General features: G+C 58.5%; 1 protein-coding gene across 3 annotated transcripts; it reads right to left on the bottom strand.

Moving 5' to 3' along the window:
• Positions 1–587: 587 nt before the first annotated feature.
• On the bottom strand, positions 588–23,373 carry SREBF1 (sterol regulatory element binding transcription factor 1). 3 transcript variants are annotated; one of them, XM_049874754.1, is made up of 19 exons: positions 11,998–12,031; positions 8,709–9,149; positions 8,128–8,315; positions 7,909–8,046; positions 7,607–7,828; positions 6,872–6,986; positions 6,317–6,537; positions 5,896–6,094; positions 5,558–5,736; positions 4,981–5,242; positions 4,723–4,889; positions 4,360–4,528; positions 3,415–3,523; positions 3,092–3,183; positions 2,801–2,933; positions 2,494–2,659; positions 1,913–2,116; positions 1,699–1,810; positions 588–1,348 (listed from the first exon to the last, which is right to left on the bottom strand). In XM_049874754.1, the coding sequence occupies exons 1-19, from the start codon at positions 12,014–12,016 to the stop codon at positions 1,119–1,121; spliced, it is 3,366 nt and encodes a 1,121-aa protein (XP_049730711.1). In that variant the 5' UTR covers positions 12,017–12,031; the 3' UTR covers positions 588–1,118. The 3 variants fall into 3 exon arrangements, with proteins under 3 accessions (XP_049730711.1, XP_049730709.1, XP_049730710.1); XM_049874752.1 differs by lacking the exon at positions 11,998–12,031 and adding an exon at positions 23,057–23,373 and having other exon boundaries at positions 590–1,348; XM_049874753.1 differs by lacking the exon at positions 588–1,348 and having other exon boundaries at positions 1,355–1,810; positions 11,998–12,127.
• Positions 23,374–24,652: the final 1,279 nt, after the last annotated feature.

Raw genomic sequence — 24,652 nt, 5'->3', positions numbered from 1 at the left:
CTTCTGGAGGGGGTGGAGTGGAAGGAAGGGCTCAGGGGTCACAAATGGGGAATCAGGGATTCTTCGCTGTTCCTGTAGGAGCAGCAAACAGGCCCCTGCTATCAGATCGCCCCCATGTGGCCCCAGGGTTCCGCTGTGATGGTGGTACAACACTCTGTGTGTGAGGAGATGACTAGGGGACATGGGTGGAGGGAGGCACCCAGACATACAGCAGGAGACCCAGGTTGTAGCTCCTCCTGCCAAAGCAAACCCACGAGGACACTGAGTCCATCCTCCCATGTCACCCCAGATCTGATGGGGGCTGAAGCTGGGAGGTGGGCGGGAACAACTGAGACCATCAAAGCCTGAAGGGTTAGGGGTTGAAAGCACAAAGATGTGGCCCAGAGCTTCGTGGGGCAGGACTAACATACAACATACAGCCAGGACCCCCATCACATCAAATGCGAGACAGGGCCCTGCCACTGTCCCTAGGGGGCCGAGAAGCCTTTGTCTAGATGCTGGGGGAAGGGATTGGCCAAAGACCCCCCCACCCCCCACCAGCCCGGCCCACTGGTCGGCCTATCAGCTGAAGCACACACCCCAAACTCAAGTTATAAATAATTTCATTTTTTATTCTCTGTACAAAACTTCTCAACCTATGAAAATAAAGTCTGCAAAGGACAAAGCATGTGAGCCTGAGGCTGGGAGGCAGACACACCCTGATCTACACTATGTACAAGTCTCCCCAGAAAGGGGAAGGGAGCATTGCTGGCCAGGATGGCCAAGTTGACCCCTCTTCCCTCTAGACAGGAGAGGAAAAGGGCCACCTCAGTGCCTGGGGAACAAGGGGGTGAAATGCGGCTCCCACCTTCGGCCCCTGCAACCCCCAGAACGGCCACCAGAGGTCAGCAGCTTCCTGCTGCCGGTCGTCCAGTTGGGGAGCAATCAGGATGGTGGGGTCACGTCCCCTCTGGCCTTCAAGGGTCAGAAACAAAGATCCGCGCGGGCCTCCCATCCCCCAAGATACAGTGCAGCCCGGGGGGGCGAACCGTTGGAGATAGACCGGGGTCTCCGGCACTGCCTCCAGCGTGGCTCCTGCAGGGGACACCGCTGCCTGGGGTCTATGCTGCGTCTGGGGTCTAGCTGGATGTGACGGTGGTCCCGCCGCCCAGGCGTAGGAGCATCTGCTGGCAGTCGTGCAGTAGCCGGCGGTCGCCAAGCTTCTCAAGCGTGCGCGCTGCCTCGGCCAGCATGCTCACGCGCTGCCCGGGCGCCGACAGGAAGCCGGGGGGCAGGTAGCAGGAGGCCAACAGCAGGGCCTCAGCGTGCTCCCGCCTTGTGGGCCGCGGCTCCAGATCCGCCCCCGCACCTGCGCACAAGGCCCGTGTCAGGGCTGGGAGTAAGGGGCCAAGCGGGACAGGGACAGGACTGAGAAGTGGAGCTGCAGCTGGGATGGGGCCAGACCCCATAAGACCACAGGGCAGCACAGGCCCTGACTCCGACGAGGTCTTCCCGGTCACTCTCCCCAAGGCCATTCTCCCCAGCTCGCCTCAGGCCTCGGGGCCTGTCCTCTTGAACATGGGTAGCTGTGTGTCCCGCAGATGCCAGTCACCCACATGCAGACAATCTTTTCAGTAACACCCTCCTGTCTCATTCCTCTGGGAGGGCTTTAGGCCGGGGAGCCCCACACACCCCCCTCACAGTACCAGCATCACTCACCTCCTTTGCCACCCAGGCCAACCCGCCGCCTCAGACTCCGGTCCAGGAGCTGATGGGTCCGTGTGGGGCTGGCCCCTGCCATCAGCCGGGCCGTGGCCTCATGCAGGAACACCTGAGTGGGCAGGTGCCAGGTAGTCAGGGCTTGGCTGCAGCCACCAACCCCCGCCCCGAACCCACCACCCCTATCACACCAGGCGAGGATCCCAGCACTCACACGCCGCATGGCAGGCCTAAAGCTTTGGGCCAGTCGCCGAAGGCTGCTCAGGTCCTGCTGGAAGCCACGCAGCTCCAGGGCTGAGGCCTGGGGCCCACCACTGCCTGTCCCTGGGGAGGCCTGAGCTGGTGCCGGTGGCTGTTGCTGCTGCCACAGGCTCGTGCGTGCCACGAGCAGCAGGTCACACAGGAGCAGCTGCATGGCCTGAGGGGGCAGGCAGAGCAGGGTCAGCAGGGCCCAGCTCAGAGCACAGTGGGGCCACCCGCGGCGCCAGGGGCTGGCCCCGGGCTGCACTGCTGAGGCACTGCACCCGCCACACACGTGCAATGCAACAGCAATGCACCTCGGGGCCGCCCGCCTCTCCAGGCCCCCATGCCTGCCACCTGGGCCCTAAGAGTGGGGACACTGAGGCCAGGCAGCAGTGGCCCCTTCCCCCTGAACCCATGGCCCAAGCCTTAGCCAAAAAGAAAGGTCAGCCAGACCCCTAGTCCTGTCCAGCTTGGGTTAATCCTGTGGACTTCTGCGGCCTGTGGAAAGGCCACGACCCCTAGACCTGCCAGGCCCCCGGCCCCACCCCTCACCTTGTCGATGGAGCTGCCAGCTGGCATGGTGGCCAGGCTGTCCTGCAAGTGCCCACTGGCCTTCTCACAGAAGGCCAGGCTGGCCGGCACGGGCTCTGCCTTACTGCGGCCCAGCAGGGCCCGAGCAGCCCTGAAGGCATGCAGGGCCGCCCTGGGCAGGGCTCTCCTGTGGGTGGGGAGAGGAGGGGTGGTCAGGCTGGGCCCTAGGCCCTGAGTGAGCCCCCCTGCCCATGGGAAGGAGGGGGCAGCCCCTACCACATGGGGCTGATAGCAGGCAGCAGGGCAGGGGGCAGCTTGAAGCACTCACTCGGACTCCTGCAGGGCACGGGGCAGGCGCTCCACCAGTGGGCACAGTCGCTCGGCCGCCTCCTCGTCCCGCCGCAGCCAGTGGATTGCCACGGTCGCCAGTGACGCCCACCACTTGGACACTGGGTCAGTGCCTGCAAAGGAGAGAGGGGCACTGGGAGGAGGCCCCAACTGGCCAGCATCTTTCCCCACCATTGCAGAACCCCCCTGAGCCCTCAGCAACACTGCACCTGCTGTGGGGGAAAGGGGCTGAGTCTGAGCAGGAAGTGCCAGGCAGGGACTGACGGCTCACCAGAGCTGATGGAGAAGTTGCAGGCGGGAGCTTCAGTGGCGTCGGAGCAGCTGTTCAGCAGCTGCAGGTACCCAAGGGCATCTGAGAATTCCCTGTAGCAGGAGACGGCTGGCTGTGAGGAGAGGCGGCAGGGGTCCTTCCCCCTCCTCCACCGTCTCCTCCTGCCTGCTGTCTGCTGTTGGGGAAACTGAGACACGGAGAAGAGGGCAGATTACACCTGAGAATACACAGCAAAGGGCAGTGGACAGACCTGGGTCACCTACACTGGTCCCTGAACACAGCTGCTCCCAGATTCCAGGTGGAGGGGGGGCACGGACACTTACCGGTCTCCATCAGTTGATCCAAGGCCAGGACTGGGCTCGACTACACAGTTCAGGGCTCGTTCCAGGAGATGTTCACGGAACAGCTGAGTCACCTGGGCCAGGGGGTCCACTGGGGGTGCAAAGGAGAGGTGAGGGTGGGGTGGCGCATAGCAGATGCTGGCACCCACTTTCACCTCAGCACACCTGGGTTTTCTCCTGGGCACATGGGCAGCTTGACCTACACTCCAAAGTGCCACAGAGCATGGCCAGCAACAGAAAGGAGTTAGCGGGTAAGTCCCCACCTCCCCTTCTACCAACGAGGTGCTCTCTGCCTTTTCAGGAGGCCCCTGCAGGCTGAATCTTGGCCCTTCCTCCTCTGCAGTCGTCTAGACTACTGGTCGCCCCTCCCAGTCTCAGTTCCTCACTCCGCTTGGTGCTTCCCAGGACCACTTCCCAAATACACCAATGCCCTCCAATCCTCATCTCAGGGTTCACTTCTAAAGTGCCCCAGCTGAGAAAGACTCAGCCGGCCTCCCCCTTCCTGCAGCACCTCTAGCCGAAACAGAGGGTCGGGGATGGACGGAGTGGGCAGGGACACCCTGAGACGCCAAGGATGAAGGATAGGGTGGAGGCACAGGATGAGGGGCAGGGTGGAGGGATAAGACAAGGATTGGGGGACAGGGATGGGGGACAAGGAAGGGGAACAAGGGACAAAAGATGAGGCAAGTGGCAGGGATGAGGGATGGGATGGGGGAACAAGGGACAAAGATGATGGGAGATGAAGGACAGATATGGGGACAAGGGACAAGGATGAAGGGCAGGGGATGGGGATGGGGGATGAGGGATGGGGATGGAGGACATGCGATGGGGGACAAGATAGGGAAAGTGGAGGGGATGAGTGACAGGGATGGGGGCCAGGGGACAAGGGACAGCAATGAGGGACAAAGGATGGGAATGAGAGCACACCTGGGTTTCCAGCCAAGCTATACAGGCTCTCCCGTGGGGCACTGTGCACGGTCCAGTCCCCATCCACAAAGAAGCGGTGGCCCACAGGGTGGCAAAGCCACTGCATGACAAGGGGCATGGAGCCGCTCTGAGCCAGGCAGGCCTGCCGGGCGCTGCTCAGGAAGAAGCGCTGTGGGGGAGAGGAGCTGAGCTGTCACACTGGACCCAGGCAGAGGCTCATACCCAGACATTGGTCTGAGACCAAGGCCCGGCCCTACCCCCACAACAGCTTCCTTGTCCTGCGCAGCCTGGTGCCAGGGAGCCACTGGTCAGAGCTGCAAGGTCAGCTGCAGCCCTCTCCCCATCAGCCCCTAACCCACTCACAGTCAGGAAATGCAAGGTCCGAGGGAGACTGGTCTTAACCCTCAGGGCAGCTGCCACATAGATCTCAGTCAGTGTTGCCATGGACACCGCATCACCCGCACATTCAGCCAGGTTCAGGGCACCCAGTGCCAGGTTGATGGCAGCGAGGTGCCCACCAGTATACTTTCCTGGGAAAAAGCAGGGCCCTGAGCTGGGGTCGGGGAGGGGTTGGGGGAAGCAGTGAGGAAGCCTTTCGGCCCATTCCATGCCCAGCCATACCCATGGTATGCAGCTGGTGCAGTTGATGGTAGGCCAGAGCAGCGTCCCGGGCACTGATGCGTGCATCTGCCTGCAAGGAGCCATCCTTCTGCAGGCTCCCTGCCCGGCTGGCCAGCCAGCGGCCCACCCAGAGATGTTGCAGCAGGTGGCGGATGAGGTTCCAGAGCAGACTACATGCCAGGTCCAGGTGGGAGGTGGGCAGAGGCCGGCCCAGTGCCCGAAGGGCTAGCCACAGCTGCTGGGTAGCCTGGGCAAAGTCCCCCTGGGGATATGAGTTTGCTGGGTGAGAGGGTAGAGCCAGTGCACCTGAGGACACGGCCCTATTATCTCTGCAGGTCCCTTGGCTCAGACTTCCCATTGTGGCCCTGGGCATGCTGGGCTTGTCCCAGGTCACCCAGCAGCACTGGGCTAGGCACTTGGGCCCCAGGGGGTCTGAGGAGTAGACAAGAGTGGTGAGAACAGGGCAGACAGCTGATGCACACAGAGGGCAGAGGACAAGGAGTAGCGCCCCCTTCCCAGAGCTGGGAGCCTGGTGCCACCCGGTCCCCTCTGCCCACTGTCCCAGGACAGCCCTTACCCTGGCCAGGTCCAGGTCAGCCTGTCTGCGATGCCTCCAGAAGTGCACAGCAGGGCCCGAGTGTGGCCGTGTGACTGGTTCTCCATAGACAAAGAGGAGTGCTAAGGAGCCCAGCACCAGCAGCCCGTTAATCAGCCAGATGAGTGGGGGCAGCAGCCACTGGGCCCAGCCAGGGCCATCTGGGGGCAGAGGGCAGAGCTGCAGGCACAGCTCCCAGGGAATGCAGACCCCAAGCCTGCAGGCTTGGGGTCTAAAACCTGAGAGTGCCTCAGGGACTAGCCCTAAGAACGCCCCTGTCTACCTCTCTCCCAAAGATGCCCAGGCTGGCTCGTCCCTACCTCTGCCCTCGGTGCACAGCACGTTGCGCCCAGGACCATGGTAGGCACTGGTGGCATCCGGGGGGCCAGGGATGCCCTGACCACCCAGCAGGGAGGCCAGGGGGTTGCATGACAGACAGAGAAAGACGAGGGTGCACAGGGCCAGGCGGGAGCGGTCCAGCAGGCCCCGGCTGCAGGGGGACAGCAGCGCAGGCTTCCCCTGGTAAGTGAGGTGGAGAGGGCAGTGAGGGTAGAGCAAGAGTGACCCTGAGAGCTGAGGGCTGGGGACAGGAATCAGGACCCTGCCTGGCTCCAGGTCAAAGATTTCTGTCTATGAAGTGGGAGGTGGGCCAAGATCTTGTCAGGGTCTCCCTGTGACCCAGCAGTGGGGCTCAGAGGGGCTCACTGTGGGAGGGGAGAGGACAATGCCATGGGGCCCAACCTGGCTGTCTTCCAAGACCAGGCTGTCTGGCTCCGAGTCACTGCCACCACCACCACCACCACTGCCCCTGCTACCAAGTGACAGAGGGCTGCTCTGGGAGGGTGAGCCAGCATCCGAGGGGGGCGGGGTCAGTGCATCCACCACCTCCGGCTTCACGCCCTCCATGGGCACATCTGTGCTTCCCCGACTGCCACAGGTGGACGCCAGATCCTTCAGAGACTCTGCAGTCCAGCAAACAGCAGGGCTGAGGGTGAAGACCGGATATCCCATCCCACCCCACCCAAATCAGCTCAGGGCCCTGGGTGGTAGGGGCTAGGAGCTGGCATAGCTCCTGAAGCCCTGGAAGCCGGAACAGAGACCATATTAGTGCCAGCAGAGGGGCCACAGCTAGAGGTAAGGCCAAGGACCAAAGTAGAAGGCTGGGCCTGGGCCTGGGCAGGGCCAAGGCAGGGCCAGGAGCCTGGGCTAGGGGCAGAGCCTGGGGCCAAGGGCAGGGCCAGGGGTGGAGCCAGGGTTGGGTGAGGGGCCTGGGCTGGGAGCAGGGCCAGGACTCACTGCTCTTGTGGGCAGCAGTCCGCAGACTCAGATTCTCCTGCTTGAGTTTCTGGTTGCTATGTTGCAAGAAGCGGATGTAGTCGATGGCCTTGCGCAAGACAGCTGATTTATTCAGCTGCAGGGGGTGGGAAGGAGAGAGTGCGGGAGGGCAGGGGTGCTTTGCCACACAGCTGCCTCAGGGCCCTTGCTGTTCTCTCTGTACAGACTGTCTCTCCGAGATCTAGTCATACCTACCTCCTGGGATGGCCGATGGGATAACAGGAAAGATGCATAGAGCAGTGCTTAGCTAGCTGCTGTTACTGTTACTAATTTCTTCACCCCCACTCCCTTGCCTCCTCCAGGTCTTTGCATACACGTCACCTTAGCGAGGCCTTCCGTGACCCCCCTACTCCTATTTAGACTTGCCAACTCTCCCACCTCATTCCTTGCTCTGTTTTCCTCTGCAGCACTCAGCCCCATCTGGGGTCGTCTCACACTGATTTACTGGTCCTGTTCACCACCCATCTCCCCCACTGGGACCACAGCTCCCCGGGGAGGGCGGATCTGTATCTATCTTTCTCACTGTTGTCTCCCCATGGCTTAGAGTAGCCCCTGGTGCACAGAAGACCCTCCATCAAGTTTACCTATCAAGTCCCGTCTGTCTAGGGTGCTGCCTCGACCCTCTCTTCCTCCAGCCCCCGACACACCACCCACCCTGGTCACCCAGCTGTATCCCAGCCAGGCCCCCGCCCGCACCTTCGCCTCCGTGCCCACCACCAGGTCCTTGAGCTCTACGATCTTGTCATTGATAGAGGAGCGATAGCGCTTCTCGATGGCATTGTGGGCCGTGCGCTTCTCACCACGGCTCTGGGCCACACCGGGGGCCTTGCCGCTGGCTGCCAGCCGGTTGATGGGCAGCTTGTCCGTGTCCACCACCACTGGCACTGTGGCCAGGATGGTCCCGCCACTCACCAGGGTCTGCAGGCACCAGCACAAGTTAGCAGGCAGTGTGCACACGTGCAGGCCCTACACCCCTCTGCCCCGTGCATGCCACCCACCTGCAAAGGCCCTGTCTGCAGAGCAGCACCAGGGGCCAGCGAGGCAATCCCTGCCGTCTTCACAGCGGCTCCCACATCCGTCTTCATGGTCGTCAGGAGCAGTGAGTCAGCTTTGATAAAGTGAGGCTGAAGCAGGACCTGGGGGTGACAGGCGGGGCTTAGGCATATGTCCAGGCCTAGGACACTCTACCCACCCAACCCCAGGCCAGATCTGCTCACTGGGACCTGCTGGATCTGCGAGGCCACAGTGGTCATCCCAGGGGCTGCTGAAGGGCTGGCTGTGGCTGCGAGCAGCTGCTGGGGGGCTACGCTCTGGACCTGGGTGTGCAAGGAGCCAGGGGGAACCCCTGTCAGGGAAGCCTGTGGCTGGCTAGTCAACAGCTGCTGAGTGTTTGCTGGAGAGGAACCTGCAGAGAGAAGGGTGGAACTGAAGCACAGGCTGCCTGAACTCACCTTAAGCCTGCCCCTGCAGGTCCCCAACACTGGGTGAGTCTCCCTGGGACCTCAGTTTCCCCATCTGCACAGCTCCTGCCTGGGGCTCTGGTGCACATGAACCAGCTCTCCAGCCAGGCATTTGCATTTTGAAGGCAGCACTGATGTAGACACCCCTGGCAGAGTGGGAGTCAATACTTAACCCAACGCCAGTTGTACTCCAGTACTGCTCGTGACAGGCTGTTCAAGCAGCAGAGTGGAGGTCCAATTCCTAAAGCCTACAAATCCCTCTCCCAGACCCCAGCAGACCCTGCCATCCTTCCCGGGCCCCTGGCAGTCCGTCCTCGCACTCCCACCACCCCTCTTACCTGTAGAGAAGCCTGCAGCCAGGGTGGAGTAGCCCAGCACAGGGGCTGAGCTGCACGGGGGCACGGACGGAGCTGGGACTGGGAAGCTCTGAGCCAGCAAGGCTCTTGGCAGGGGCTGTGGGACAGGGGGCTGCAGGATGCTCAGTGGTACTGGCTCCTCCTTGATACCAGGCCCAGGGGAGAAGGCAGGCACAGACGGGTACATCTTCAATGGGGTGGGTGTAGTTTGGGAAGGGGATAGGGGCAGGGGTGCTGCTGCCTTGGAGCCCCCCAGGAGGCCTTCAAGGGGGGAGTCCAGCATGGCAGGAGGTGGCGACAAGCTGCCTGGGGAGCTGGCGTCGGGGCTGGCTGGCTCTGTGCCCCCGGTCCCTGCCCCAGCATAGGGGGCATCGAACAGGCCCGGGAAGTCGCTCTCCTGGTTGTTGATGAGCTGAAGCATGTCTGTGGAAGTAGGAAGGCATGTGAACCTACAATGGGAGGGCTGGCCCTGGACAAGCGTCACACACTTACACACGCAAACATACATGCATGCTCTTGTCCACACAGCCAATACATGTGGGCATTGCCACAGGACACAAGCCCACCAGCATAAACCAGCCCATGCTTCCAGACCACATTCATTTCTTGGGCACCCAAGTAAGGCCTGATGCCCCAGGTACATCTGAAAAGCCCCTGCAATAACTTGAGGGGGCCGTGACTTGCTGGGGCCATGGCTCCATGAAACTCATTAACTTGGCCTGCAGCTAGGGTGGGGTGGAGCTGGGGCACTGCCAGCTGCAGAGTCTGAGCTCTTAACAGCCCTGTATTTGTCTGGACATCTGCTAACACCCTCCATCCACGCACACACACACTCATTCACTCAACCAGCATTATCCACTGAGCACCCATGTGCCATTCCAGGCACTGTTCCTGACTATGAACAGAACAGGAAAAATTCCCGGCCCAGAACCAGGGAACTTTCTGGGAAGCTGGAGATGTTGTGTATCTTGATGTGGACAGTGGTGGATTTTCACTCCTGCCCTCATGGAGCATACCCTCTAGAAAACGTCCACCTGTGGGCTCTCATACATACACACACTCATAGAGGCCTTGCACTGAGGGCTCCAACCCAGCCAAGCGCTTGCTCTGGAGGTGACAAGCCCTTCCAGTCAGCCTCTCCACACTCCATCACCACCCCCACCCCAGGACCAGCTCTGTGAAGAAGCATACCCACCCAGCCCAGGACAAAGGGAGTCCAAAGGTCCAGGTAAGCCTTGGTCTGGCCCCGCTAGTTTCCCAATCTATGAAATGGGGGCAGGCCTCACAGAGCCGGCACATCTAATCCTTGGGGCGGGGAGTGCAGACAAGGACTGTTCACAGGGAAAGCCCTAGGCCAGGCAGCTTTCATCCTCAGCCCGGGGCGGTGGTGGGGGGGGCAGCCACCCAGGGCAGGTGGGAGGAGACAGAGGCTCTTCAGACAGGTGACTGGCTCACACCCCACTGCTGGCCACTCCTGACCCTTTCCTTCAAGGCTGTCCAGCAGGGTCCTCTGGGCACAAAATTAGAGAGGGGAACTTAGAGATTGCTGAGAAGTAGCTGAAGCCCTCCTCCGGTTTACGGGGGTTAGAGAGAGGCCCAGGGAAAGGTAGACTGGCTGATGGCTCTGAGAGGTGGTGGGATCCTCCATGACCAGCCCCACTATGGGTCCTGTGCCCCATTCCTCCGAGGGCTGCACAGGATCCCCAAAGACAAATAGCAGTAGGGCTGTCCCCCAAGAGGTCCCCATCTCAGAGCTAGGATACCTCCTGCCTTCCTGCATGATGGGTCTGACAAACACAAGAACTCACTCAAAAGGTGGGGTATGACTCAGCCCATTTTACAGATGGGATTTAGAAATGGTGGCCTGGGCTGACATGAGGTCTAGGAAAGCAGTATGACCATCAGCCACTCTATAATAAGGAAACTGAGCCATAGAAAGTGACTTACAGATGCACAGACTCCACCTGACCCAACACCCCAGCTGCTGGCCATGAGGAGGCAGAACCCACAGGGGATTCAGCCCACTCTACAAGATGCCCAGCCTTTTGTCTCTGCACCTCCCCTTCCCACCCCCCAGGAAGCCAGGAGCAAAGCCGTCATCACCAACCCATTCCTCAGTGGCACAGACCGAGGCTCAGGGCCAAGCCAGCTGCTGGTCACGCAGCCAACCAGAGTGTCTCCGTGTGTTCTGGGCACAAACCCCAGCCCTGATGGACCAGGCCCGGCTATTCGGGGCTTTGGTCTCCCCTCCACCAAAGGGAGTGCAGTTTGTCCTTCTTTCCTCCTGGTACAGCGTGGGATCCCTCCCCTTCTACCCCTGCCTGGGCACAGCCCTCTCTCCCAGCTGGCACTCAGCAGCCTGGCAAGCTCAGCCCAGGTCCCTCTGACTCGCTCAGGACACCCACCCGCTGGGTTACCAGGTCAAAGGGCTCTCTGCAACACCCATGAGCACAAACCAGGAGCCCCTCCCAGTCCCTGAGGTCCCCAGCCTGTGCTTCCAGCCCTGCCCGCCCCTGACTCAAAGTGAGGCCGAGGCCAACAGCCTCTTCTCATTGGGCCTGTTTCCTCATCTGTAAAACAGAGGAGATTGGGCCCTTTTGGGCAGCTGCTTTGCCCCAGGAGTGGCTGCTCAGAGTGGAAGCTCAATGTTGCCAGATCCCCTCCCTCTGACAGGTGTCCCAGCAGAAGGGGTCCCTAAAGCTTCAGCAGAGATCGAGGGGGTGCCAGGTTCTGCCTCGCAGGGGTCTTCACATAAAAACCCTTCACAGCCCTCCAGGATTATACAGGTCAAATGTGCTTCCAACTGCACGATCTCTCACCCAGTCCACAAGAGCCTGTGAAGATGGGGAAACTGAGGCCCTGAAAAAAAACTGAATCCAGGACTGGGAACCAGGCGGTTCGAGACCCCAAAAGCAGGGACACCAAACAGGTCAGACCCCAGACACAGAAGGACAACGAACTCTCTTCCTTCCTGCTTCCTGCCCACCCCCCTCCCCAGGGGAGCAGAGCTTGGGAGGAAGGCCACCCTCTCCCTCCAAAACCCAGTGCTACAGTAGGGTCTCTACACAAACCCTTCCCCTGGACCAGGAGAGAACTGACAAGACTGGGGGGTTATCCACAGGCCTCTCCAGAGAGCCAGGGACTAGCACCCCGCCTCCAGGGCTCTTTCCTACTCCGACCGAGTTCCTTAGCCCCACCGTGGGAAGCGAGATGATAGCCCGCAGCGGAGATGGGGGACTGTTACAAAGGGTGGGGGTCCTCAAAGAAATACCTTCGAACGTGCAGTCCATGGCGCCGTGGCCCAGCCCGCGCCCCCCCGGGGCGTCCAGGCGGCCTGCCCTGCCCGCCCCGTCCCCCGACCCCGGGCGCGCGCGGTGCCGACTCCACCTGTCAGCGCGCCCAAGGCTTTTAATAAAGCCCGCGGACCCTGCTCGGGCCACGCCCCCGAGCCGCGGGCCGCTCATGGGGTGAGCGCGCGCGGCCAATCAGCGCCTCGCCACCGCCTCACTACGGGCCCCACCCCCTGCCTCGCCCTCCGACAGCAGCGCAGCTCGGGTTTCACCCGGCGGCACTGAATGGGGCCGGGGTTACTCTTGGGCGCCTGCGCTTAACCCGCTCGGCTCTGCCGTTCCCGGGGGTTACTGGCGGTCACGGCCTCCCCAGCGCCTGCCCAAACGGTTCCCTCCTGTGACAACTGGCGTGGGGTGAGCGCAGGGCCAGGGGTCAGGGGAGGGAGGACTCGGGCAGGGAGATCACTGGCCCCCTGACATCGTGAGCAGTCTCAATCGCTCCAAGACTCAGTTTACTCCTCTAGAAAATCGGACAATCACATCTCCTGGGCATGAAATGGGAGAAGTAAGGAAGATAACGTGGGTGCAGCGCTTAGTATGTTTAACAAGGCCAAAGGTTGCCTGGTGGTGGCCGCCATGGGGACCTCCCCTTCCTGGGGCAACCCCAGCATGGGGCGAACCCCTACTCTTGGAGGGACTGATGACCTGGAATCCAGGGGAAACCCTGACAACAGTGTGGGAACAAGAAACCCCTAGGCACTGGGGTTGGGGAGCCCACATTTCACATCCAGGTAATCCTCAAACCCTGGGATCCTGACTCCCACCCCAGATGTCCTCTCTCAGGGGGGCCTGGAATGGAGGGTGGGCGTCAGTGAAGTCTGCCCCTCACCCCAAAGTCTTACAGCCCCTCAGCACTGACCAGGGGCAGCCCACTTGCTTATTCACCACAGGGTTCCGGGGGCCAAGAAGGGACCCAGTCCCTGGACAAGGGTGAAAGAACTACTGAATGCAGACGCTCGGGGTCAGCCCAAGGGTGCCAGCCCTAAGGTGCCTAGGCCTTGTCTCCCCTATGTATGAGATAAAAGTTAGACACACCAACAGACAAAACCTGGCTGGCACCTCTGGCTGCACGGTCAGGCTTTTCAGCAAGTGGCTTTTATAGCCAAGCAGGCCTCTTCCTGGCTCTTCCCTGCTCCAGGCCCAACCTCCTGAGGGGAGACTGAAACTCCAGGCAGGTGTCACAGCAGAGGGCTGGAGTCCCTTTTGGCCCCAGTTTCTCTCCCTTTCCAAGGGCCATTTCTCCCTTACAGCTTCCAGTCCTCCCCTTCCCAGGAGCTAGGACCCTCAGGTCCTCCCTTCCATGGCCTGAGGAGGGACTCCAAGGACAATGGAATTGTCTAGCACCTCCACACCCTCTCCCTGCAACTGAAAGTCCTCCTGCAAAAAAAATAAAAAAGCCTACTCTGGCCTCACAGGAGGGACCTAAGGCAGGGATGAGGCCTTGACCCAAAAGAACCCTGATTGATGGCTGAACCCCAGGCTTCAATGTGTCCCAGAGGCAGACCTCCAGCTTTGCTCTTTCATCACTGAGACTTGGTGACCAGGACAGCAGGCTTTCAGGCAGAGGAGCAACCTGAGTGAAGACACTGCTACAAGACAGGCTGGGGGCCCCTAGGTACCGGGTGGCATGTGGAGGGGCCCGCCACCATCCAGAAACTTGGGGCCTGACCCATCCCCACCCCCAAACTCATTTCCCCAAACTCAGGTTCCCATCTCACTCTCTCCAGGGGCCAGATCTGTGGCCAATTTCTACAGGAGACGCTGGGCACCAGGGCTGAGTTGGGTGGATACTGGAAAGCCAGTCCCCCAGCCACCCGGGGGTGCAGCCTGGGGCCGCAAACAGGGCTGGGTCACCCTCTCCTCCCCTCCCTGAGCCTGTACCTGCCTGTCTGGGGGGCGGCAGGTGCCTGGGAGAGCAAGTGTGTAAAGCAACAAAAGCTGCTCCTCCCCAGTGAGGCAAGACAGGGATCCAGAACTGGAAGGACAGGCGGGAACTGACTGAAATCTTCATGTCAGAGCCCCACAAGCCCTTGATGGGAATTTTGGTTTTGGAGGGGGTAGCAGGCCCAGAGGCAGGTGTGGCTGGAAGGGGCCTGGGATGCAAGCCTCAGGAAGTGCCTCCCTTGCCTGACCAAGGCTGCAGTCCTGCCCATTAAGGCAAATGTCTCCAAATGGTGGCACACTGTCAGGTCAGCTGAGCTGTGCCGGCCACCATACACCGGGCTCTCAGCAGAGATTCAAAGCCCCTCTGGTTCCTAGGGCACTCGCACTCTCTGGACTTGGGGAGAGAAGAGGCACAGACACAGGCCTCAGTGGGCCTCTGACCACGCCATCCTTCACCTTCCCCCAAGCTTATGAGGCCTAGACAACCCTCCTTTTCCCTCTTCTTCCTCCTCTGTCCTGTCCTGATTCTATCAGGGTCCAACAGGAACCTTGAACAGCCCCCTCCCTGGCTCTACCTTCAAACCTCCCTCTGAAGGCAGATACGGGGCAAGCTTTAATTTCTGTTTATTCAGTGCTGATTTATTCGGGGCCGATTTATTTGGTGAAGCCTGAGGACATCCTGAGGGGGCCTCATCCCACACAACCTTGCAGGAGCCCAGCCCTGACCACCACAGAGCCCTGGAGACCCACAGGGCTGCAAAGCCCAGAGGTCAGGAGCCAACAAACTGTGAAGAACAGTACACAGTGTGCATGAGCACCACCACACACATTAGGAGGACTCGGACAGTGACTGTGGACCCCCAGCTCCACCACTCTGGGTGCTGATGGAGGTCGCAGGACGGGGCCAGGGCTGCAGGTGGGCGCAGCTCCTCCCCAGCTGCCTCCTTGGTAATGCAAGCCGGCAGGGTCTTGTGTCCCTAGCTAGTGAAGGACGCAAAGGGACATAAAGCTGCCTTTTGTGCCTGCCACCTGCCCCGGGGAAGCAGGTGTGTCCCAGCTCTTCCCGGAATGGGCCAAACACGGGCCCTCTGGACAGATGAGGCAACTAAGGCTCAGAGGTCCCACAGCTGCCAAGCTGGGGCCCAGGTCTGCAGACCACACCCACACTCTTCACCCCTCAGCCTGGTCTGGCTCTAACCCCCTGCTGTCACCACTTGTCCCAGCTCAACCAATGCATGTGGAATGAAGACTGGATGAGATGCCCACAGCCCTGGAAGACCCAGCTCCAGCTCTGCCCCTCCCAGAGGCCTGTAGACAGCCACTCCCAGGCCCACTCCCACCTGCCTCACTAGATCAGAGACCAGGCCTTGTCTGGAAGCTTTTCAAGGTGGGGCCAAGGCCGGCACCAGCTCCTGCACCCAACACAGGGCTGGCACAGGACCACAGAGCTAGGGGGTGGGGAACACCAGCCCCTGCCACCATCACCCTGCTGGCCTCTGACCACTGGACTCCCCAGCTCCAGCTCTCACCGAGCCTCACTTTCTTGAATTTCTGTGCAAGTAATGCACTTCATGCCACCATGCATTCCCCCAGCTGTCCCCTCTGCCAGGAACACCCTTCTACCACCTGTCCACCTGGCAAACTGCTATGTCATCTTCTCACAAACTCTCCTCCCCCATGCCCACTCCACTGACCAGCTCCCAACCACACTGTCCTGTCAAGTTCTTCCCCTGGGTGGTGCTCTGAGGCCCAGCAAAGAGTTCTGAATTACACTGTGCCAGCCTGTAATCTGGGGATTAAACACGTGGGCTAGTGCCAGTCAAACACCCTGGCCCAGGTGTGGCCCAGGTGTGGCCCAGGGCTCACACTTGCTGTCCTGGGCCTGGAGCAGTGGCACTTTTTTGGGTAGTCTTCTGCTGTTGGGCAAGCATCTCGGTCTAACGAGTAGTGCTGTACGCTTCTTGTATAAATTATGTTTCCCCTCCTGGGCTGCTTCTCTGCAGCCAATTTTAAACCTGCAGTGGACGTGTTGGTTCACAGGCTGCACGCTGACTCAGAGCTGCCAGGCTGCTCTCTGGGAAAGTCAAGGCTCCTGCAATGTGCCCCATTTCCCCAGAGCACCACCAGCCCTGGGTTTTATCATTTTTTTTTACTTTCCATTGTTTTGTTTAGCCCACCAGCTGTGGGAACCTCTCCTCCTCGAAGGTGCTCTAGTTTGCATTTCCAGGGCTGCCTAAGTGCCTCTTGGGTGCAGCCAACCATCAGGGACCAGAGAACTCAGGGACACCTGCTCTCCCTACAGGCTTCCTCAGCAGGTTCTTCACCTTCTGGACCCTGAGAAGCAATTCCTTCTGTGCCTGGATGCTTCCCCACAGAGCGCCAGGCCCACCCCCCAGCAGCCCCTGGGTCTGGGCCACAACAGGCTTGGCTGCAGTGGGGCTATGGGCAAGTGAGGTTTTGTGAGGACTCCACTCTTCCTCTGTACAATGGTCAAGGAGTTGACAAGACCTTTCTAAGGGGGCTTCCAGCTCTATAGTCTCTGATCTTTAATGGCAGCTAAGGAAGGGGTACTCTCTCCTCAGCGGTGTAGGTAGAGGTGAGATGGCTCCCAGCTGGCCTTGCCCAGGCCCACCTTGTCTCCTGCCCAGACACCCAAAACCCCCAATGGTGATGCTCAGAACTCTGAACCATAGCCCAGAAAATCCTAGAGACTTCCAACACATGCTTTTTGAATATTCGCTGTAAACTGTTATTGAGTTATACGTATCAGGCACCAGGCAGGGGCTCAGTGCTTCAAATTATAAGATACTACCACTAACTGGCATTGGCTGAGGGCTAGCTCTGTGCCCGACACTACTTATGCAGCTGACTTAAATTAGCTCATTTGATCCTCATAAACCCAAGACAGTGGTTATATTTTATTCCCACTTATACTGATAAGAACCTGAAGGTCAGAGAGGGTAAGCCACTTGCCCCGGTCATGAAGCAGGGGCTGATGTGGCCCTCTACCCTTCCAGGTGCAGAGAGAATGGGGCTCCAGAGGCCTGGGGTAGGCCCATGGTGTGCCTAGGAGAAGCAAAGCCTGCAGGGGTTGTCTGGGAGGTCAGCAGGGGCAAGGATGTAAGCAGGCTTCAGGTCACAGTGGCCCTCTCCATGCCACAAATTTCCCCCAGCCCTGCACCACCTACCACCAAGCCCCAAACCAGCCTGTAGGCATCCCCTCCCAGCCCCTCTCACCAAGGCCCCACCTCTGATTTATCAGGCTGCCCTGCCTTGCCACAGCCAGCTCTGTGGAGCTCTGTGGGATGTAGGTCTTGCACACTGTGTGGTCCCGGTCAGTTCCCAGGGTGAGAGGGTATATCCGACAGGACCTGTGGCTGGCAGGAGACAGGGCCAGACACACACTTCCCCTGGCCAGGCAGCAATTCCTGTCTGGGCCGCACCTGTCAGCAGAGCAAAGTCGAAGTCCTGGGCCTCTGTCCAATGGTGACTCCTGCCTGGAGCTGACCAGGTCACTAAGGATGTTTGTATGTCTGGCTGGGTAACAGTCGGCCAAGAGGTAACTGCCAGCCATCGGCCCGTCAGCCTCCCTGGGACCCACTCCCAGTACCCTCTTCCCTATCCTGGTCTCCTCAGCAGCATTAGGGCTAGACTCATGGGGCCTCAGAGCCCCCTGAAACTCAGAGAGGCAGGGTAATATCCCTAGGGGAACCGCCATTCACGGCCACACAGGGGATCTTTCTGCTGTGCCCAGGTAGGACAGGGAAGGACAAGGGAAGTAAAAGTCTGCAGGCTGGACCCCAGGCCTGAGGGATGCTAGACATGGGGTGAAGGAGAAGGGGCACAGTGGCCAGGGCAGGCACAGGAGTGCCCAAGGGGTAGGCTGTAGACAGGGGAAATGCCACAGGAGGGGCAGGTTTGGCAAAACTGTGCAGGGCCTGAGACCACTCCGAGATGAAGGATGGCATCTTGAGGGCACTGGGGAGCCATGGATAGTTTGGGATCCAGGGAGTTATGCACCCAGAGCTGTGCAATGGGCAGTGACAAGTCTAAGGCTGGTTTTCCCAGAAGTGCCTGTGCTTGGTTTGGCCAGTGGGAGATCTGGGGACACAGATGTCCTGGGAAGAGGGGTGGGTAGTGTGTGGCCCCCCTGAGCCCTCTCCATCAGGGCTGGCCTGGGCCTTCAGAGGAAAGGCCTCCCCTGTGACGGGGTTAGGCACCTAGGGAGGGACCCCCTGGGCTGGGTGAGAGGAAGGTGAGCAGGGAGGGTGATCCAAGAGGGGAAGTCCTCTGCATCGGGAAGCCATCCTTGACCAGAGAGTGGCAGCTGCAGGGTGAGGCAGACAAGGACAGATGTGCAAGTGCTCTAGGCAGTGTGCCACCATGGACTTTAGGGTCCCCTCAGACTGCCCTCTGTTTGTTGAAACTTCTCAACTGGTATTCCATCAGTTCCTGGGGCCTTGTTTTTTGCCAGTGCCTTCAATGTTGCTTGGACTGCACTGAGGAAATACCAATTGAGGTGTTTCAATAAACGGAAGCAGCACTGCAGGTGCTCATTCATCTATGTCAAGAAATTTGGAAGACAGCCCATTTCAAAGAAAGGTGATCAGAAAGAATGCAGAAATTATCAAACAATATCATTAATATCACACACAAATAAAATTTTGCTGAAGATCATTCAAAAGTGGTTACAGCAATACATTGACAGGGGAACTGCCAGAAGTTCCAGCTGAATTCAGAAGAGGACGTGGAACCAGGGATATCACTGCTGATGTCAGATGGATGCTGGCTGAAAGCAGAGAACACCAGAAAGATATTTACCTACGCTTTATTGAATATGCAAAGGCATTTGACTGTGCGGATCATAACAAACTATGGGTAACACTGCAAAGTATAAGAATTCCAGAACATTTGTGCTCATAAGGAACCTGTACATAGACCAAGAGGCAGTTGTTTGAACAGAACAAGGGAATACTGTGTGGTTTAAAGTCAAGAAAGGTGTGCATCAGAGTTGTATCCTTTCACCATACCTGTTCAATCTGTATGCTGAGGAAGTAATCCGAGAAGCTGGACTATATGAAGAACAGGGCATCAGGATTAGAGGAAGACTCATTAGCAACGTGCATTATGCAGATGACACAACCTTCCTTGCTGAAAGTGAAGAGGACTTGAAGCACTCACTGATGAAGATCAAAGACCACAGCCTTCAGTATGGATTACACCTCAATATAAAGAACACAAAAATCCTCACAACTGGACCGATAAGCAACGTCATGATAAACAGAGAAAATACTGAAGTTGTCAAGGGTTTTATTTTACTTGGATCCACAATCAACGCCCATGGAAGCAGCAGTCGAGAAATGAAAGGACATATTGCATTGGGCAAATGTGCTGCAAAAGACCTCTTTAAAGTGTTGAAAAGCAAAGATGTCACTTTGAGGACTAAGGTGCGCCTGACCCAAGCCATGGTGTTTTCAGCCACTTCATATGCATGTGAAAACTGAACAATGAATAAGGAAGACAGCAGAAGAACTAATGCCTTTGAATTATGATGTTCGAGAAGAATATTGATTATGCTGTGGACTGCAAGAATGAACAAATTTGTCTTGGAAGAAGTACAGCCAGAATGCTCCTCTGAAGGAAGGATGGCAAGACTTCGTCTCACATCCTTTGGACATGTGATCAGGAGGGACCAGTCCCTGGAAAAGGACATCATGCTTGGTAAAGTAGATGGTCAGTGAAAAAGACCCTCAACAAGATGGACTGGCACAGTGGCTGCAACAACGGGCTCAAAAATAGCAAAGATTGTGAGGATGGCGCAGGACCAGGCAGTGTTTTGTTCTGTTGTACACAGGGTTGCTATGAGTAGGAAGTGACTCCACAGCACTTAACAACGACACCAACAGAGTGCCCCTTTGCCAGCCCAGCCCCCGTGGTAGGGCAGTGGCTCCCTTTCCTGGCCACTCTGAACTCTGTCTGCAGCTGCCTCTGCAGCATTTACAAGTTTGTGAAAGATCCAATAAATTCATCCTCAGCGGGAAGTGATGACGGCTATGGGCTTGATTATAATCCCGAACATGTGGAAGGCTGCCTCTCACCTTCCCTCTCAAGCAGCCGTAGGGAGCCTGGTGCTCAGTGCAGGAGGAGGCCCAGAGCCAGAGGAGACAGAGCAGGGTTGGACTCGAACCCAGGGCAGTGCCCTGACCCACAGAGACAGGACTCTACCCCAAATCCAGCCACATGATGAAGGGTTTGGCCGAGGCTCTTGGCTGCTCCCCAGGGCCAGTCCCCAGTCTTGTAACTCAGACACCACTCTGGGTGGGAAGGGCAAGGCTGCAGTGTGGCCTCTGATCCCTCTGGGACCCACCCACAGGCCCCAGTACATCCCCCACGGAGCCACCTCCCTGGTTCCCTGCCCCGTTCATTGCCTCCCTTCCCTCCCTGCCCAGTCTTTGGAACACAGCAGCTAACAGCTTGAACCCAGGCTCTGCATGGCCTGGCTGTGTGATCATGGGCAGGTCACTTCCCTCTCTGTGCCTCAAAAGGCTCTTGTCTATAAGATGAAGTTTAAAGTCTACCTGCTTAGGGTTGTTGGGAAGATTAAAGAGACAGCAGCACAGGCCTAGCATAGAGTAAATGCTCAATAAATGCAACCTGCTCATGTTATGACCCTCCACCCGAGGCCCCAGCAGGAACTTCTAAAACACACCCTGCACAGACCCTCTGGGGCTCCCTGCTGCCTCCTGGGTCTCCATCTTGGTGCCCCTACTCCTCTCGAGCGACCTGGGGCCCACGGAGCCACGCTTCCCCTCCAAGTTGCCCTCACTCTGGACCTCTCCAAAGGCAGGCCCAGCTCCGCCCAGTGGCGCTCCCCAGCCTTATCTTGCAGGGCTGTGGCACCACTTAAGAGAGCAAACCAGCCAGGACATCACTCTGCAGGGGCCTCTGCGCGAGGGTCAGAACTGCTGTGGCAGCTGACAGGGAGCAGAGCAAGCCACACTATGGTGAACGAACTGAGCCCGTTCTAATTTCTTTCTTATTGGTGCAGTTTTAAAATTGTAGTAAAATACACATAACACAAAATTTACCGTTTTAACCGTTTTTGAGTACCAATCAGTGGCATTAGTTGTATTCGCAATGTTGTGTAACCATCGCCACTATTTCCAGAACGTTTCCATCACCCCAAAGGGAAACTCTGTACCCCTCCCTAGCCTAATTTATAAAAAATACACCTTAGTGACTGCCTGAGGCTGAGAATGGGGAGTCATTGCGAACAGACAGGAGGGGTCTCTAAAACTGGCGATGGGCACACAGCTCATAAATTGACTGATGATTGTTAAATTGTACACTTAGAGCGGGTGCATTCTATGGTATGTAAATTATATTTTATGGTATATAAACTATACCTCAATAAAGTTATTTTTTGAAAAAGCAGGTGAAGAGTGCAGCCACACACACACACAAATATATATATGTATGTATACACACATACACTAAGGAAATAATCCCCTGCATAATTAACAGGGCTTATCTCTGGGTGGTGGGTTTAAGGAGGATTTTATTCTCTTCTGTTTGCTCACCAGCACTTTCCAATTTTTCTACAATGAAAAGATTGTGTAATTGAGGAAACAGCACACACAGTTTGAATAAAATGAGAACTACTCCTCTGCAGTAGGCAAATTTATACTCCCACCCAGCAAGCAGGGCCTACCCAGTGCTCAGGGGCCTTAGGGCCCCCTCACTGCTCAGACTACAGCAGGGGTTTGAGTATTGCCCAAGGAGGTAACCATTCTAGACGTGAGCTGATGAGGAAGGCCTGTGCCAGACCTTGTGTCCCTATGCACCGTCTCTGACTGTGCTGTCCCAACTCCCCTGTGGGGGGGTACTCACACCCTCATTCTTCCACAGGGGGAAACTGAGGCAGGCCCAGAGGATGAGATGCCTGAGCAGGGTGGCAAAGTAAGTGAGCTGTGTCCGGATTCAGGTCCTGACTCCAAAACTCCTGCTCTTGCCCCTCGGCCATATTGGCTCTTCAGCTGCACTCAGTGGCCCAGTGCTAAGGACTGGGGATGGAGTCAGGCCCAGGTAGCCCAGGGGTTCTGGGGTTCACCATTCCAGAGTACAGTGAGGACAGCCCCTTCTGCCATGGCTAGGACAGGCTGCTGAGCCCTCAGCCAGCCTTGGAAAAGCTCCTTCATCAGGCTCCCTCCTCTGAGGTCCTCTCCTCCCCAGGCCCAGGGGAAGGCAGCTGGTAAAGCTGGGCTAATCCGCAAGGTTGCAGTAGGGCAGGAGTGGGCGACTCAGAATGTGTTGCCCACCCCCAGGAAACCACAGGCCCAGAGACATGCCCATCCAGGCTGTGGGAGTGTCTAGTCCTCCAGCGTGCTCCTGGGCTCTTGGGCTCCGTTTCCCCACCAAGTGCAACTCAGCCCGTGTTGCTAAAAGTCGCACGCAGCAACCTTGTCGCAAAGTCTGCCGGGGCTGTCCACACAATGGAGGTGACGGCCCCGGATCGGTGTCCCTGCTGCCACTGTTAGCCCCAAATCCGGAGTCGTTCCTCTGCTCCAAAACCCTTCCTCAGAGAGGCGACTCTGGCGGCTTTACCCCCACCCCACCCCAAGGGGCAACTAAACGTCCGTTTGCGGATTTGCGCGAGTGTGCTCCCCAGGGGAGGGGGACACAAGTCCGCCCACCCGACCCGAGGGAGGAACGCGACGGGGCCGAGCGCGCCTGCGCACGAGCTCCCGCGCTGCGCTGAACTCTCGGCCGGAGGGAATGACCGAGAGTAACCCCGGGCTGACGTCACGGCCGGGGCAGGGGCGGGCCCGGCGACTCCGGGTCCCGGCTCCCACCGCGGCCGCCCCGGCCGGAGACTTGCGGGCCTAGGGCGCGGGGACCCGGGCACCCGTGACATTAGGGTAGCCCTGTCGCGGTCCGGTGTAGGGACCCCGCGGGCCAGCGACGCCGGGAAGATTCGGCGCGGCCCGTAGGCTCCAGACGCGCAGCCCAGAGACGCCGGGGACCCGCGCTGCCCAGCGCCGAGCGGCCGGCGGGCCAGTACCGCGCCCCCGGCCCCGGGCCCGCGCGCCCACGCACCTTCGATGTCGGTCAGCAGCGCCGCGTCCAGCTCGCACGGCGCGGCCAGCGCCTGCTCCAAGGCCGCCTCGCTAAAGGGCGTCCCGTCCATAGCGCAGCGCCTCCTCCGGGCGGCCCACCAGTCCCCACGCTCGCGCCCGGCTCCGTCCTCCGTGGCAGGCCGGTGCCTGCGGAAAGTCCCTCGGAAGCTGGGTTCCCCTGGCTGCCGCGGTCCGCTTGGCAGGCGCGGCGGGGAGGAGCGGGGGGCGGAGGCCACGCCCCCCGGCCCACGGCCCCGCCTCACCTGGGCAGAGCCGGGACCCCAAACCCTGCCCGTGGGCCAGCGCGGACGGCCCCCTCCCTCATCCTCTGCGTCCGTCCGGGGCGCTGTCCGTCGCTTTATCTAGCCTGACGCCACCGCAGCCTCGGACCAACTGCTTGGGAGCCTGGGCAGGTCACCGCCTCTCCCTGGGCTTCAGTTTATCCAGCACCAAGCAAGGAGGGCTGAATGGAAGCCCCAGGACTCAAGGTGTGCCTTATTTAGTGTTGCTATGACAGAAATACAGAAGCAGGTGGCTTTAACAGAAATTTATTTTGTCACAGTTTAGGAGGCTGCAAGTCCGAATTCAAAGCCCCAGCTCTAAGGGGAAGGCTTTCTCTCTGTCCGGCTCTGGTGGAAGGTCCTTGTCTCCACTCAGCTTCAGATCCTGGGCAGTCGTCACGTGCTTGCCATGTGTCTTCCCCTTCTCAGCTCTCCTCCTTTGTTTAATCTTTTATCTAAAAAGAGATTGACTGAAAATACACCCTACACTAATCCTGCCTCATTAACATAACAAAGATAGCTCATTCCTAAATGGGATTATAACCACAGGCATAGAGGTTAGGATTTACAACACACATGGTTTTTTGGGTTATTTTGGGGGGACACAATTAAATCCATAACAAGGTCCATCCCAGAGGTTTCTGGGTTTGGAGAAGAGGCCCAGTCCTGGAGATGGCTGGCCCCAGAGAGACAGGGATCTGCCCAAGGCCACAAAGCTACTCTTGAACCACAGCAAGGCTGTGATTGGGGCTGTCTGACTCCAAACTTGGTGCTTTCCCAGGGAGCAGCAGAGTCAAGGGCACGTGGAAAAGGCTGGGCTTTAGCCCTGAGCCATGTTGCCCTGTGCCCTGACAGGCTGGGGCCAGGTCAGTAGGCAGCCCTGTTGGGCCTTGTGGCTTGGGGACAGAACCAGGTGGGGCAGGTGGGAGGGAAGGAGTCCCAGAGATATGAATCAAAGTAAACCAGAACTAACATTCAGGAATCTAAAAATTGGACGACAGTGAGCTCCCTGTCCCTGCAGGTATGCAAGCAGAGATCGCATGCCTCCTCCAGGACTGGACCCGTTCCCCAAACCCAGAAACGTCTGGGATGGACCTTGTTATGGACTTAATTGTGTCCCCCCAAAATCTGTGTTGTAAATCCTAACCTCTGTGCCTGTGGTTCTAGTCCCATTTGGGAATGGGTTTTTGTTTTGTTAATGAGGCAGGATTAGCATAGGGTGTATTTTGAATTGAAAGCACCAAAAGGAATGGCTCCTCAGGGGTCTGGAGCCCAAGGCCCTTCTAGCCCTGGGT

The sequence above is a fragment of the Elephas maximus genome, chromosome 2 (assembly GCF_024166365.1).
Source record: "Elephas maximus indicus isolate mEleMax1 chromosome 2, mEleMax1 primary haplotype, whole genome shotgun sequence".
In the NCBI taxonomy this organism is placed as follows: Eukaryota; Metazoa; Chordata; class Mammalia; order Proboscidea; family Elephantidae; genus Elephas; species Elephas maximus.
The sequence above is the reverse complement of the archived record's forward strand: the minus strand, read 5'-3'. Positions and strand labels throughout refer to the sequence as shown.